Consider the following 16,442-nt stretch of genomic DNA (forward strand, 5'->3'; position numbering starts at 1 on the left):
TGGTGATGGTGGTGATGATGATGGTGATGATGGTGATAATGATGGTGATGATGGTGATGGTGGTGATGATGATGATGGTGATGGTGATGAGGATGGTGATGATGGTGATGGTGGTGATGATGGTGGTGATGATGGTGATGATGGTGCTGAAGGTGCTGATGGTGATGGTGGTGGTGATGGTGGTAATGGTGGTGATGATGATGATGATGATGGTGATGATGGTGATGATGATGATAATGATGCTGATGATGGTGATGGTGGTGATGATGGTAATGGTGGTGTTGGTGGTGGGGATGATGGTGATGGTGGTGATGATGGTGGTGGCAGTGATGAGTACTGTCTCATCTCATCCCCTGTTCCTCTCCCCCTTGAGCTTCCTCCACAGAATGCAGTCAGTATGGCACTGACCCTGCTGTCCTCTGCTCTCCAACTTACTCTGGCTTCTGTGGCACCAGAGCCCCTGATCTGTGTTAATGGCTGATCTCTGTATTCCATGTCCCCTTCCCCTCTGAAAACACAAACAAACCCTTCCTTCAAAACCCATCCCAGACTTTCTGCTCTCCAGACAGGTTTCTTTCATCTGTCCTGGGCGAGTTCAGCCATCCTGGATGTCTTTGGCCCTTAGATGCACACATTTCAAGTGAACTGATTCAATGTCCTTTTCTGGAAGAAAACCCATGTTTTCTGATTTAAATTGTGGTGCTTTGAGAGCAGCAGGGATGGAATCTTCTGTCCTGCCTATATTCCCCTCAGCATCCCTTCTGGGGGGAATTCACCTGCAGGCAGGTAACACTGGCCACATTGTTGGCCTACTGGCCACTGACAGAGGGGTGCAGCATCATCTGCTCCTTGAGCAGCCCAGCTAATCAGTTTCCCCTAGGAAGGCATCATCTAGCTAATTCCACTTCACTATGTGCAATGCAGGGAAGTGCGTTTTCTCATTTGTTCCGCCACCCGCCCAACCACTCACACAAAATGGAAACCATTAATAAGCAGTAGGTTCCATGTGGTGGAAGGAAGGGACCATGGGTGACTCTCAGTGAGTGCACTCACGTAAGGAGAGGAGAACAGGGTCCATGGATACCCTCTCCCCCACAAAAAACGCAGTAGTTTGCAGCTTAAACTGTGGATCGTAATGAAACTTCAATAAAAATTTTAGTTTTCCTTCCTCAAACCACCTTTATTTTGTTCATGTTTCCTAGGATATATGTGAATATAAGTCTCACTTTAGGAGACTTGAAACTCATGGCAGTGCCAGCGGATGTGAATTTGGATGTCTTGGAAGGCGTGGCCTTTGGAAAGGTTTGCAGTGCTGACTGCAACCGGCAGGGCCGGGCCTGCTGAGCGCAAGGCCAGGAGCCGTTACTCCTTTGTTTACTTTGTTTACTCACTCGCTCAACAAACAAACGTTGCCCTGGGCCAGGGAGCCAACCCCCCCACCCCTCCCCCAGGGCCCCACCCACAGGGAGCCTGTGGGTGGAGGCAGATGAGTAACAATCACAGGCTGGAGCACAGGGCCGCCAGTGGTGAGCCCGCTGCGGGGCTGGAGGGGCTCAGTCAGCAGGGAGAGCCTGCGACAACCTAACGGCCTCTCCCTTCACTTTCTTCCTTGCCAGGTACTGGAGGCTAGCGGAATGCCCATGGATGACGACCAGTACGCTCTGCTGACTGCAAAAATAGGATATCAGAAAGAAGGGATGAGTTATCTTGATTTTGCAGCAGGATTTGGAGGTAGCTAATCTCCAGCACCAGCCCTGCTGGGACGCGGCTGGTGGCACTGCCAGGCTTGTTGAGCGGTGCCTCAAGGCTGCTGGGTTGAAGTAGCGTGAGCTGAGATGCGGAAACAGTGTGTGTTCTAAGACTAGAAACAGACATTTTTGTTTGATTTTTGTCTGACTGTGTTTCGGCCTTTTCTTTTCACTAAACCAAACTGTGAGTGCAGAATTTTGCCTCTACAGACTTCTACAGACTTAGAGCACACATGGTTTCTAAAATTTGCTCCAAAGCCCATGCTCCTTCCATCACGCTTCCTGTCCTTTGAGATTTTTCCTCCTGAGAATAGCTCCTGTTTGTCTGTGGTTAGCGGCACCCATGCACCACCAAGGCAAGTGTCCTTCCTCCTTTTCTGCAGAGAAGGACACAGAGATTCTAAGAGATTCCACGACACACCCAAGATCACTCAGTGCTGGCCCTCCCCTCCTCCTGCCCCAAAGCGGTTGCCAGGAAATTCATGGCGTACAGCGCAGTCAAGCCTGGAAGCTGGGGCCTCCCGTTTGCCCCATGTTCTTGTTCTACCCCCCTGCCCCACACTTGGCAGAGGGATGACAAGCAGCCGCCCCCCCATCTCTCTCCCATGTCATCCTCCCCCTGGTCTCCACTCTTGCTGAAGTTTAGAGTGACAAATAAGCCCTCTAGAAAAGCTACAGAAATCACACAAATACGTTGACAGAATACTCTTCTGTTTTGCTGCAAATGCACTCAGGCTGGACAGGGCAGGACATTTTGCCGTCCTCCCCATGTTCGGTCTGGGAGATGACTGCGCAGTGTGATGGGTTTCCCCTAGGGACAGTGGCAGCTGGGACTCCTCACCTGGAAAACGCGAAGGTCCCTTCTGACCACCGCAGACTAGCACTAGCGTTCTGTCCTAGGGGCAGGGGGGTCCCACGTGCAGGGGAAACAGGCAACTCGAGAAGCCATAGAATTTTAGAATGTTGACACTTTGGGTATATGACATTTTTGAAGGAGAACAAAAAGGAGGAAACGGAACTCACATTTATTTTAGTGCTTCCAGTGTGCCAGGTGAGTTCATTTTTCATGTGAGGAAAGTGGGGCCCAAGATGAGTCAGTCACTTGCCCCAGGTCCCAGAGCTGCAGGTCCTCTGCAGAGCGAAAATTTGACTCAATAGCCAACAACTGCTCTTGGCTTCCTCCCTACCCCTGTTCTTTCCCCCCACTCTCCTCCTCCTCCTATGCCCCCCACCAGTCCCCCAGCACTGCCCATCTTCCTGCGTAGCCAGATGCTGACAGAGGTGGGGGTAGAGACCTAGGCACCAGGCTGGCTCCAGGGCGGGGGTCTGGAGTGCACACAGCAGAGGCGAGTTAAGCAACAGGGGAAGGTGTTATCTGCCAGGTGTAGTGAATCTGAGGGAGGCCACTCCAAGCCCAAGTTAAGGTGAGGTAAAAGCCAGGTTCAAGACTGGACCATAGGATGCCCACGAGCTCCAGATTGTCTGCCCACCTTCCATCCTATAGACCACAGCAGTGGAGAGAGGGTGGTGGCGACATGTGCAGAGAACCAAATCTAAAACCAAGTCCTAGGTTTGTAGCCTGGCTTTAAACAAGGCCACACTCACATTATCCCAACCTGATGGAAATAGGTTGTTTTTTAAGTAGAGATTATAGTTTCTTCCTCTGTTTTAGGGGAGAGAGAGGGCATAACCCAGTAAGGAGCCTGCCGGGCTCTGGAATCTGGTGGGCCAGAGTTCAGTGTTGCTGTCCATGAACTCTGTGACCTTGGGGAAGTTGGGGGAACCCTCTGAACCTCCATCTCTTCAAATGTAAAATGGGCAAAATAATAGATTTCCTTGCATGTAAACAAGGCACAAGAAGAGAATCCACCTCTTAAGGTTGTTGAAAAGACCAGCAAATACTTGAAGGCCCCTCGTACAGTGTCCAGCAGATAAGCGGTCAGGAAACACCTGGTGGATTAAGGAATGTTGATTGACTTACACATTGCTATGTTTAGGGCACGAGGCTAGGAACCAAAACTGGGCAGGAATTCTCATTCACTGCCTCTGGGAATGGAGGGGTAAGCAAGATGTCCTGCCCTGTTGGAAGAACGGGCGGGCATGGTGGCCACTGTGTGCGGGCCGACAGTGCGGCCCCGCCGTACAGAGAACGAGTCCTTGCAGTGATGGGAGAATGTCCAAGAAACTGAAGGGAAAGAAACCAGATCATAACCAAGGTAATGCTAAGTTCACTTCACAGAGCCTCATTCCCGTCAAGTATTCTGGCAGGATTTGGGACAGGAAGACATCCAGTGTTGCAACAGAAATAAAGAGGTAAGCATGCCACTAATGGAAGTCTTCTGGTTTGTGTCATTGTTTCAGATGCTAAAATGAATGGGCCAGAAGTGACCCCATTGCAGACTCCAGTTCTTTCAAAGAATAATTTAGACAGCTACTTTATAACCGCTGAAGAATGCCTGAAGCAGTTCCCCCAGAGACTGAAGGAAGCCTTCCGGGTAAACTATGACCTATCTACTGCTTGGCTTATCTGGACACCCCCCCAACACACACACCATGCTCCCAGCCCTTCAACCATGCAGGCTGTCACTCCGGGAGCCCGTTATGTTCGGCTCATCATGGGACACACCACAGACTCAGGCTCACCCCTTCTCTCCTTCCTGGGGAGGGGGACTCAGCCTTAACTCTGCAATCCCCACCCCTCCCTGAGGTCCTTCCCTGCTGCCACTTTGTTGGCTCTGCCTTCTGCCTCTCAAAGGCCTTGGAGAAATAAGGAGGGGATGGGGTGGGGAGGGTCTGGGCAACCTGAGTTACAGGGAATTTAGGATCCATTCATCCATCGTCTTCACACCACCCATTCACTCACCAGATGAGCATTATGCACTTAGGATAGGCTGGAATCTCTGCTAAAAGCTGGGGATGAAAGATAGGAGCTCCATCCATTCTGAGACGCAGATGGTTCAGACACATGGGATTGCTGGTTGTAGAGGGAGCTGTAGCCTGCTACGGAGGCACAGGGAAAACACCCCATTAAGGAGGACTTCCTGGAGGAGGTGGCTCCTGAACCGAATCCTAAACCCCCAGCATTGTGCTGGCCAGAAAAAGAAAGGAGCAAACACTAGAAGAGGGAGCTTGCTCAAGGCAGGTGGCGGACAGGTCATGGGCTTCAGGGAAAAGCTCACTTATCGGTAGGATGGGTCGCATGTGGAAGCTGGAATGGATAAGACAGGAGAAATAGACAGCAGCCATTTAAACACAGAGGCAGGCATAGAACAACTTAACTGCTGTGGTGAGAAGTAAAAGGAGCAATTAAAGGGGGAGGATCAATTTAATAAGCCGACTGTATTAGCTATAGGGTGGAGGCCCCAGGGTGTGCAGGAGCACGTGGGTGAGGAGGGGGTGAGTCCAGAAGAGAAGGGTGGGGAGCAACCTGGGGGTGAGCTAGCCCCCACATGGTTCTGTGTTTCTGAAGCCTCTTCTCTGCACTGACTGCCAATTGGAGATGCATTTTGGTTACCAAGCTCCCATTTAAAAATAAATGTATTTATGATGACTGTCTAGCTTGGATTTGCAGGATGGTTCTGACTTTGAACATTCTGTCCAGCCATCAGACCCTGCATCCTAATTCTTGGTTTGAAAAGCTGTGGTCCCTGTAAGCGTATGCGGAGAAGGGCTGGTCCTCAGTTTTCAGTCTGAGCGAATGCCCAGCCCCAGGGAGCACAGAGCAGGCCGGGGTCAGGTAGAGGGTCAAGAGCCTGGTTTTCTGAAGAAGGAAGGCCTGGCTGAGGGCGAGAGGACAGAAGGGGAGGCAGAGAGGCCCCGGGAGCAAGCATTCCTTCTGTGCCCATCAGCAGAGGGCCAGAGTGGCCCAGAGGGGTCCCAGGCCAGCACCCCTCTGCTGCCCTTACCTGGGGCACTAACTCACCCACTCTGTTGCAAGCCAGACCCCTTTTTCTGGCCTCTCCCTCCTCCTGTCTCTTCTGCACACCTTTCCCAGTGAGGGGGATTCAGTGGGGAGAGCCAAGCTCTGGGCTCGCACCACTGTTTTCCTACCTTTGGTCCCCGTGAAGCTTGGTGACAGCACACACATGTCCCATATTTCCCAGTGATCTTTAGTTTAAATAATTACACAACGAACTGATTCAATGAACACTCGTTGACACCCACTCTATCCTGCCAAGAGTTTATAATCTGGTGGTTGAGAGAAAGTGAACCTCTAATTGCCAGAGTTTGCATGGTCTGTACTAGGATGCGGGTGACATCTGGGGTCATTGCACGTTTGCTTGTTGTCCTCACAGATGGGCGTGAATGAGGCAAAGTATGTGCCTTGATTTTTGAATGGGAAGGGACAGTCACTTTACTTACTTTATTGAGTTCCTATTCATGAGAAATTGTTGAATGTCTCTCCTCGTCAATAATGAAAAACCCAACTTGAATTAGTTTAAAATACAATCACAACTGCTGCCGCTGTCGACCTAGTAATTCTGTAGCCAAATGAGGCCATATCAGCGCTCAGCTGGGGTCACAGCCACAGCTCAGGCCAAAAACCGTGAAGAGCTGAGGAAATAATTCATCGTGACCAAATAAGGGACATCTTTTCTCCCTGACGGTGGTGAGGAAAGCAGGCCCAGAGAGCCCCTGGGTGACCCGGGGACACGACCTGACCATGGGTTCTCTGTGGCCCCTGTGGGCTCCTTCAGCCCAGGGACAGCGTCTCTGCAGGGTCAGGCACGTGTCCATGGATTCAGGTTTATATTTTAAAACAATCAGGATCTACCCCTCCCCCCCCATACACACAAATGGGATCATTCCATACATATATTTCTCAACTTCATTTTTCACTTCATGGTCTGTCCTCGACATTGGACCTTGTGGGCTGGCCTCAGGATGTAGCCCTGATCAGAGCATCCCCTTTGCTGGTCCCCTTAGGACCGGCTTCAGTCCTGCCTGATTGGCCTGCAGGCCCCAGTCAGCTGTACCTTGACCCCTCTCCTCCTCACTTCACACTCCAGCCAGTGTTCTTCCTCACCTTCATGTCTTTGCACATTCTGTTCCTTTGCCTGGACTGCCAGTCCAACCACTTTGATCAGTTAACTCCTACCCAAGCTCTGATCTTTCTTAAGTGCTCGGTGCTTCCCCTCACCTTCCGATCTGTGGGGAGATCGGCTGCCGTCCATTCCCCTTCCAGCACAAGTGCATGTGGACTTGTAATCCTATGACACATTAGGGCTGAGTTGTTCCTGAATCATCCACAGTAACTCAAACGGCCACCACAGTGCCTGCCATGTAATACATGATCGATATGTATTTGTTGAATGAATAAAAGACCTCACATTCCATGCCAGGCTGTGAACTGGAAGGATTACCTACATGGCCTCATTTGTTTAAATCCTTACACTACCCTATCAAGTAGGCATTAGCATCCTCATTTAACAGATGGAGAAACCAGGGGTCTAATATGGGGAGAAACTTACCCCAAAGCCACATGTCTAGTAGAGGTTGCATCTGTGTGACTCCAATAAAATTAGGAGTCTTCATTCTGGGGAGCCAAAGACCAAGATGTGGGGAATGATGAAGGTCTTTATTTTTGTGAAGATTTTCAATGTGGGTTCCATGGCATATGGCCTGTCCCCATCATCTGGCAGTCCAGGCTGGCAGTGAGCACAGCTCTCACGCCTAACTTCCGGCACCTGCCACACGGACTTGCTGTCGTTGGCTTGCAGCCTTTGTGCCCTACTGGACTGTGAGAACTTCGATGTCAGGGACCGTGTTGTAGTTACAATGTGTGTCTGCCCAGCAGAGTGCTTGGCACGTATTAGGTGCTCAGGGAACACTTGCCCTCTCCAGACCCACCAGCTTCATTCCACAGGTGTTTATGGAGCAGCGCTCTGAGCTGCAGATACGAGCAACAGATTAGAGCCCCAGTCACATGTTTACCTTCCAGAAAGGGAGGAGACAGTGAAGGCATAAGTCTCCAGTTTGTCAGGCAGTGACATGCTCTATGAAGAAAAGTAAGGCAGGGTGAGTGTCAGGGACCAATCAGGGTGCCGTTGTCCTGAGGGGGTCAGGAAATGCTCCCTGAGAGGTGACGTTGGAGCGGACACGCCAAAGGGTGCAGGTACTGTGGAGAATTCCCTGAGATGCCCAAGGCAGGCTTAGCATGTTCCTGGGCCAGCAAGGGGGCAGAGGAGAGGAATGAGGGCAGAGGGGTCTCTGGGCTTGGGGGCCGTAGCAGGACTTAGGACCGGACTGTGCATGCGGCGGAGAGCCGGCAGGGTGAGCAGAGGCGCGGTGGGCACTGACTGGGGCTGTGCGAGCGGGCGGTGGCAACAGTGGGGGCGCCCCCAGCCCCTCGTGCGCTTCCTGTGGGGTCCGGGGAGCGGCACTGGGACGGGGCGGCGCGCGCAAGGAAAGCAGGGGCCGGGCTTGACGCCAAGGTCTGTGAAAGAAAGCCTGTCATCTCTGGACGTGGGAAAGCCGAGGAGGAGCCAGTTGAGGGCGGGGCTCGGAGGTCAGGGGCTTGACCTGGGGCTTGTTTGGTTTGACATCCAAGCCGAGATGCCCCAGAGCCCCTGCAGATGTGAGCTTGGAGGGTGTGGGAGGGCCTGGCGCTGGCGGTGTCGTGGGAATCAGCAGCAAAGAGGTGGCCTGCACCCCGAGCAAGTCCCCAGCGGTGGTGACACAGGTACCTGCCTGCTAGATGGTGGTGCCCCCGAGAGGCAGGGGCAGCATTGGAAGTCGGTCCCCATACCTTTCGGTGCAGTGACTGCACGTAGGAGGTGCTGAGTGAATGCAGGAGTGAAGACAGATCTCTCCACAAAATCCCAAGATGTCTGAACTAGACACTTGAGTCATAGCGGGTCTCGCTTTGTTATAAATAAGGCAGATCCCGGGACATGCAGGTATGAGTGCAGCGCCTCCAGAGTCACCAGAGGAACCCGCGGCGGTGGAGTGGGGTGGGGGGTGCGGGGGCTGCATCAGGTACTGATGGAGACGAGGGATGCTGAGGCCACATCATCGACTCTTCAAGTCTGAGACACGGGAAGTGCATTTGGGGGAAACACGGGCATTGGCCGAGACAGAGCCCATTTCAAAGCCTGAGTGTCAGGCACTTGCTGTTTGACCTCGGGCAACAGTAATAGTAACAGACAACATGTTAGGGCACTTAGAAAACGTGCCAGGTGATTGGCATACATTAGCATATTCAACCCTCACCACCCCCCCAGGAAGTAGGGACTTTCACCATCCCCATTTTACGGATGAGAAAATGAAAGTGTGGCCAGGTTAAAGATCTTGCCTAAGGTTACCCCAAAATGAAGTAGCAGAGCTGGGATTTGAAATTAAACAACCCGCCTCCAGGAGGGGCAGCACGGCCTCTAAATCACAAGTTTGCTCCCAGCCTCCATCTCCTCATCTGCAGGATGGGGATGGCCGTGCCCTCGTGCGGCACCACCGACTGAGCAGGCGCACCCGTGCCGCGTCCTGTGGGTACAGCAGGCACGCAGAGCTCAGCCAGGGCTGGTTCCTCAGCACGGTCCTCAAACACCGGGCCCTGGCCTCTGGATGGCCCCTCGGGGTGCCATCCAGTACTGCACTCATTTTCCTGTAGAGAGAAGTCACCAAACATCATGAACCCTCTGTAGAAACATTGAGATCTAGATGTTTCTCTGCCCCGGAAAGCTCCAGCATCCTCTTACTTCCGGTGCTGGAAGGAGCGGTACCATAAGCAGAGGGAAGGGGAAAGATAAGCCCTTCTTGTCCCTTTTCCTGGACTCTTTGCATTAAAAGAGGGCACCGGAGAACATGGTCTATCATTTCTTGGGAAAAACATCATGGCAAGGATATTCCTGGAGGAGCGAGGGCTCCCAAAAGCAGGAGGGGGAAGGCTGCCCCTTCCTCGTTTTGGAGACGAGTCCCTCTGTGTGGGGTTGTAAGTGTGTTGTCGTCGGGGTTCAGAAGGAAGTGCTTTGACGTGTGCGTTTTGTTTTTAGGACCCCTACTCTGCCTTCTTTAAAATAGACACTGACAGGGATGGCATAATCAACATGCATGATCTTCAGAGATTGCTACTGCACTTACTGTTCAATCTTAAAGATGAAGACTTTGAGCGTTTCCTGGGCCTTCTTGGCTTGAGACTCAGCGTCACTCTAAATTATCGGGAATTTCGAAATCTGTGTGAGAAGAGACCATTCGGAACAGATGATGTGCCTCAAAGACTCATTAGGTAAGAGGACAGGGCGGCTCAGCGCCTTTGCCCGCGCCCAATCCCGCGCTTCCGCCATGCCCGCAGGGTGCCAGGGGGAGCAGAATTGCCCCCTGGGAGCAATTATTTTGTCTTTTTGGTGATTCCAGAAAAATCACACAAGGACTATGCGATCAATGTAAAAAAAGCTAGAAATTACAGGTGCAGATTAGAAGGTACAACCTCACCTAGCCACCCATAAGCATCGTGTTGGCATTTGGCATTTCACCGTGAATCATACCAGTCTTCTTTCAAGGCACACAAATACAGATACTTACATATTTTCTCTTATAAAGTGGGGGTCAGGTGTATATGTGTGTTGCTCAGCCTTCCAAGACCTCTTGGCACCCTGCCCTTTGTCTGATCTGTGCTGGACCACTCCCGGGGGCTGCACGCTAACACTTGTCGAGAGGACACTCGTCCAGCTACTAACATGTCAGCCCACACAATCTGTGTGCATTGGGGAACCACAGAACCCCTTATGGTAATTGATGGAAACTGAGTATCATTTCAGGCTTTTCTTGTGAATGTAAACCTATACATACACAGTTGACCCTTGAACAACACAGGATACTTCAACCCTGCCAGTTGACTTATATGTGGATTTTTTTATATACATACAGTACAGTACTATAAACGTGTTTTCTCTTCCTTACGATTTTCTTTTTTTTTAAGATTATTTATTTATTTGACAGACAGAGACAGCAAGAGAGTGAACACAAGCAAGGGGAGTGGGAAAGGGAAAAGCAGGCTTCCTGCGAAGCAGGGAGCCCCATGCAGGGCTCGATCCCAGGACTCTGGGATCATGACCTGAGCCGAAGGCAGGCACTTAACAACTGAGCCACCCAGGTGCCCCTGATTTTCTTTTTTTTTAAGATTTTCATTTATTTGAGAGAGAGAGAGATCGAAAGAGTACGAGGAAGGGGAGCAGAGGGAGAAGCAGACTCCCCGCTGAACTGGGAGCCTGATGTGGGGCTCTATCCTAGGACCCTGGGATCATGACCCAAGCCGAAGGCAGACACTTAACCCACTGAGCCACCCAGGCACCCCTTCTTCCTTATGATTTTCTTAACATTTTCTCTTCCCTGGCTTTATTGTAAGAATACAGTGTATTTATACATGTAACATACACAATATGGGCTAATCGATTGTGTTCTCTGTAAGGCTTCCAGTCAACAGTAGGCTATTAGTAGTTAATCTGGGAGGGGGGGTAGTCAGAACTTCTTTGGGGATTTTTGACTTATGCGGGTTGGTGCTCCTAACCCCCTCACTGTTCAAGGGTTGACTGAATATCTTTTTCTTTTTATAAACCTGGGGTCAGCTGTGCAACTGTTTGGGGAGATGCAAGGACCCTTCCAGCTCTTTCCCAGGCAGTGCTCCACTCCCGGCCCCTGTCCACTCCATGCCGGTGAGGAGAGGAGTCTGCATGTCCAGCCCGGCTGGAACTCCATTTGTCTCCTCCATTTCTCCCAGTGAGAGTATATGCCCCCTTAAGCAGTAACAGCAATCCCAGTACCATCTATCCCGTTGAGATCTGTTGAATGCCAACAAACTTCAATGAAGAAGCCATTCAGCCACTCCTTGACCAATACTACTATTTTTGGAAGCATTACCATCCACTACGATAATGCAGAGATGTGTTTTCTGCATAATAGTAACATTCACTAGGCTGTTCTGCCCTTGAGGTACCAGTGGCCTACTCCCTCCACCAGGCAAGAGAGCTCCCTGGAGCGGGGAGCCCTCAGGAACCCCCATTGCTGGGCCAGATTGCATGATACTTGGCCAGGCTGCAGAAGCCCTCTGATACTGCTCTTTAGTTTTTCTCTCTGAATTCGTTGGTTTTATTTTGCCTGTACTTTAAGAAAAGCCAGCCAGAAAGAAAACAACTGTAGTCTCTCTCTAAGTGAAATGATCATATAGCATGTGAATTGGACACCTGCTTCCAATTGCTCAAGTTCTGAGGAGTTTTAATATGAGACTTGATTGCTTAACATTAAAACAATACAAAAATATCCTTCCCAAAGAATTTTCTGGAAAATGTATGCAGAATGAACCTAGAAAATTTCAACCACAAAGCGCCATCTTCCCATTCAAATGACTCAGCCTTCTTATTTGTATGTATGCCTTCATTCAACAAATATTTACTGAGGGTCTGCTATGTGCTAGTTGTTGCCCCGGGACGGGGTGATGCAAAGATGAATAAGGTTCCTTTTGAAGGAGATAATGGCTGTGTATGGGACAGGTACAAAAATAAAGAGCTACACTGAAATGTAAGGTTGTCTGAAGTACCACAGAGATGGGAGCAGCTAAGCCTGCGTGAGGTGCACAGGAAAAGGGGGACATCTGAGTGGGATCTTGAGGTGAGAGTAGGGGTTTGTCAGGTGCAGACTACCAGACGGCGGTTCAAGGCCAGAGAGCGGCACTTACAAAATCTGAGGTGGGAATGTCGAGCACACTGGGGAAATGAGGAGAGGATATGTGTGCAGAAATGGCATGCATGGATGGTGGGGTATGGTAGGAGGGGAATCCTGGAGAGGCAGGAGGGCCAGCTGAGAAGGGGCCAGAGACCTGGGCTGGGGAGTTCATCCTTTACCAGCAGGAGAGGGTTTTGTGCTATGGAGGGAGGGGGTCACATTGTGCTGCAGAAAGATCCTTCAGCAGCCCCAGAGTAGAGGATGGAAGTAAAGGAGGAGAGCCTGCAGCCCAGGGAGACCCAGTGTGGCCTCCAAGGGTCTGGTAGAGATAGTGCAGAGACCCCAACTAAGACACTGCTTTAGAAAGCCAGACCCTCCCATGGCCAGACCCCATGCCCATGCTTTGTGAAGACATATCCTTTAATACCCTGAAAGCGGGGGGCGGGGGTGGGGGAGGGGACTACTAGTAGACTTTCCAGAGAAGGGACCCAGGTGATGGGTGGGGGCCGAGATGTGAACCCAGGGTGCCTGTTTGGAGGGGCCCCTTTCTCTCCCTAGAGACCTCACTCTCCTTCACTCGCCCACTACACCAGCCTCTCTTTCCCCCACCAGCCAAACCTCAATGCCATCCCTTTCTGGAAGTCATCCCAACCTCTTGCTGGGGCCCCTCTGCCTTCTGGGCCTTCTTCACTAGCCAACGACATTATCAAAACACAATACTTTTGAGAACTTTGAGGGTTGTAAATTGGTTGAAGAGAGTAAGACCATCTTGTTTGATTCATAACTGCAAAACATTTTCATTTTTAGATGTATAAATACTGATTAAAATGATTGGTCCAATGACCTGTTCCATTTTTATATTATCTCTTCCCTTCCAGTCTCTTCCCTTGTTTAAGACACACCTGCCTGTCCATTTATCTACTGACAACCCACATCAAGTGCATTTTGGTGCATGTGTATCATAGACAATGAAACAACACTGTCACGTGTCCTTTTAGCAAAATTAGATGCTCCAGCTTCTTGTCACAAAATATTGTATGATCAGGTCCTTCCTGTTGAATGACTAGCTGAATTTAAAATACCAAATTTACCTTTTGTTCTTAGAAATATATCATTCACTTGTCAAGAGATTTGGCTTATATGATCGGTTTCACCATCATCACTGGAATCCAGAGTGTTCTGTCTGTGTGCACTCCTCTTCCAGTTCATCTGATCGTTGGGAAACAGCTTCTTATCTGTTTTCTTCCCTCTGCCATTTGAGCGTGAAATAAGCATTCTGAATTTCTCACTGTGTTCAATGAAAACTAACAGAAGACTACAAAGATGGTGTCACTGTCTCCTTTTATACTTCTTGAAAGATGCTGGTATACTTTGGGCAGTGCAATCAGGAGACTGGGGAGTGATTCATTTCAATAGCATGTCCTCAGCTAGGCGATTCCCCTCATTTTTTGTTTTCTTATTGCTGTTTTAGTCTCATTTCTTGGGATAGTTGGAAACAATTAATGAGTAATGATTGACCATTTCTTAGGATAATGAAATCGATCTAGTAAAATTGAAATCAAGATCACTAAGACCCCATAATATATATGAGAAGGGTCAGTGGACCCATGTGGTATTGCGATAGAATGAGTTTTATCTCATCAAGAAAATAAATACTTTTTTTGTTGTTCTTTGAAGGTTCTCTAAGAAAAACTGAAAGTCATGAATGCCAATTCCTTCCATTTTCTGGATTATATAAAATTATTATTTCTTCCTGAAATATTTGATATAATTCACCAAAGAAGTGATCACATCCTGGAATTTCCTTTGTTGGAAATACTTGAACTATGAATCTAGTTAATTTAATAGTTAGATCACCCACGATTTCTCTTCCTTTTTGAATAAATTTTTGCAGTTTGTGTTTTTTCAGGTATCAGTCCATTTCATCTAAGCTGTTAAATTCATGGGAATAAAGTTGTTCATAGTATTTCTCCTTTCTTATTCTTTTAATATCTGTGGCGTCCTTAGCGATATCCCTTCTTTCATTTCTGATATTGGTAGTTGGTGACTTCTCTTCCTTTTTTCTTGATCTGGTTAGCTAAAGATTTATCATTTTATTGATATTTTCAAAGAACCACTTTTTTGCTTCATTGATTCTACTCTATTGTTTTTCTGTTTAAATTTCATTGATTTCTCCTCTTTATGATTTCCTGCTTTCTTCTTGCTTTGAGTATAGTTTGCTCTTCTTTTTTATTTTATTAAGTTTGGAAACTCAGATTTTTTTATTCAAGTTCTTTCTTTTCTAAGAGAAACCCTAAATGCTGTCAATTTCCTTATAGGCACTGAGTTGGCTACATTCCGCAGACTTGGATATGTTATGGTTTTAATTTTCATTCAGTTAAAAATACTATCTAATTTCCCTAGAGACTTTCTTTTGATCCACAATTATTTAAAAGTGTGTTTTTGTCAATTTCAAAATATTGGCATGGTTTCCAACTATCTTTCTGTAATTGATTCCTAGTTTAATTCTGTTGTGGTCAGAAAACATGCTTTGTATGATTTTAATTCTTTGACATTTGTTCAGCTTTATTTTATGACCCTAGAGATGGTCTGTGTTAGTATCCGTATTCCATGGATACTTGACAAGAATGTGTATTTGGCTCTTGTTGGGTAGAGTGTGCCAGTAAGATCAAGTTGCTTAATAGTGTTCAGGTCTTCTGTGTTCTTGCTTATTTTCTATTTGTTCTATCAGTTACTAAGAGAGGAGTGTTGAAGTCTCTCAAAACAGTTATGCATTTGTCTATACCTCCTTCCAGGTCTGTCCATTTATGCTTCATGCATTTTGATATCTGAGAAAAATAGCATATTTATACTTATCATTTCTGCTTCTCTTCCTTTATTTCTGAAGTTCTAAATTTCTCTCTGCTATCATTTTCCTTCCTCTGAAGAACTTCCTTCAGCAAGTCTTTTAGAGCATGTCTACTGGAGACAAATTGTCTTAGTCTTCCTTCACTGAGAAGATCTCTCTTGCTTCTTCATTCCTAACATGTATTTTTGCTGGGTATAGAATTCTGGGTCAACAGTTGTTTTCACAGCACTTTGTGACTGTTAATCCATTGCTTTCAGGCCTCCATGGTTTGTGGTGAGAAGTCTGCAGTCATTCAGATGGTCTTGCACCCTATGTGGCAACTGTTGTTTTCCTCAAGTTGCTTTTAAGACTTTTTGCTTTATCTTTGGTTTTGAGTAGTTTTAGTATGATGTGTTTGAGCATGACTTTCTATGTTTATCTTTTTGGGGGCTTACCGAACTTCTTGAATCTCTAAATTTGTGTTTTTCATCAAGTTTAGAAAGGTTCCAGCAATTATTTCCTCACGTTTTAAAATTTTTCAGTACCAATCTCTCCTTCCTCTCCTTGTTATATCCAAATGACATTAACGTCAGACTTTTTGATTTTGTATTACACGTCCCTATATTAGTCCCTGGGGCTATATTATTCTCTCTTCTTTTTCTGTTGATCAGATTGGATTAATTCTATTCATCTGTCTTCAAGTTCACTGACTCACTCCTCTGTCATCTGCATTCTGTCTTTGAGCCAGTCCAGTGAAAATTTTATTTCAGTTGTATTTTTTAGTTCTAAAGTTTCCATTTGGTGTTTGTCTTCCCCCAGCCTTTTTTTTTTTAAAGCTTCTATATCTTGGCTCAGAACATCCATCTTTCCACTTATTTCAAGGACATTTACTCTTACTTCTTGGTTATCATAGCTGCTTTAAAATATGATAATTTCAACATCTGGGTCATCTTGGATTTGGGTTTCTGTTGTCTTTTCCCTTGAAAATTGTTGAGCTTTTCCTGGTTCTTTGTGTGCCAAGTGATTTTTGGATTGTATCTGGACACTTTTAATATTATATTGTGATATTCTGGCCCTATTAAAATCCTCAGGAGCATGTTGATTTGTTTTTTATTTATTTTTTTAAGCAGACCATCAATCCAGTTAGGTTCAGACTGCAAGTCCTGACCTGCCTTCTGTGGTTTCCCTGTCAGTTTAATTTCAAGGTCACTGTA

General features: G+C 47.8%; 1 protein-coding gene across 7 annotated transcripts in view; it reads left to right on the forward strand.

Annotated features, from left to right (window-relative positions):
* The window catches only part of EFCAB6 (EF-hand calcium binding domain 6), a 219,833-nt gene that overhangs the window by 130,653 nt on the left and 72,738 nt on the right, over positions 1-16,442 (forward strand). For all 7 annotated transcript variants that reach the window (XM_025882318.2, XM_073882664.1, XM_073882663.1 and 4 more), the window contains 3 exons: positions 1,617-1,731; positions 4,110-4,243; positions 9,737-9,969. In XM_025882318.2, the coding sequence (XP_025738103.2) occupies positions 1,617-1,731; positions 4,110-4,243; positions 9,737-9,969 (482 nt within the window). The remainder of the gene's footprint in view (positions 1-1,616; positions 1,732-4,109; positions 4,244-9,736; positions 9,970-16,442) is intronic.

The sequence above is a fragment of the Callorhinus ursinus genome, unplaced genomic scaffold (assembly GCF_003265705.2).
Source record: "Callorhinus ursinus isolate GAN/ISIS: 27379988/994484 unplaced genomic scaffold, GSC_fseal_2.0 scaffold48, whole genome shotgun sequence".
In the NCBI taxonomy this organism is placed as follows: Eukaryota; Metazoa; Chordata; class Mammalia; order Carnivora; family Otariidae; genus Callorhinus; species Callorhinus ursinus.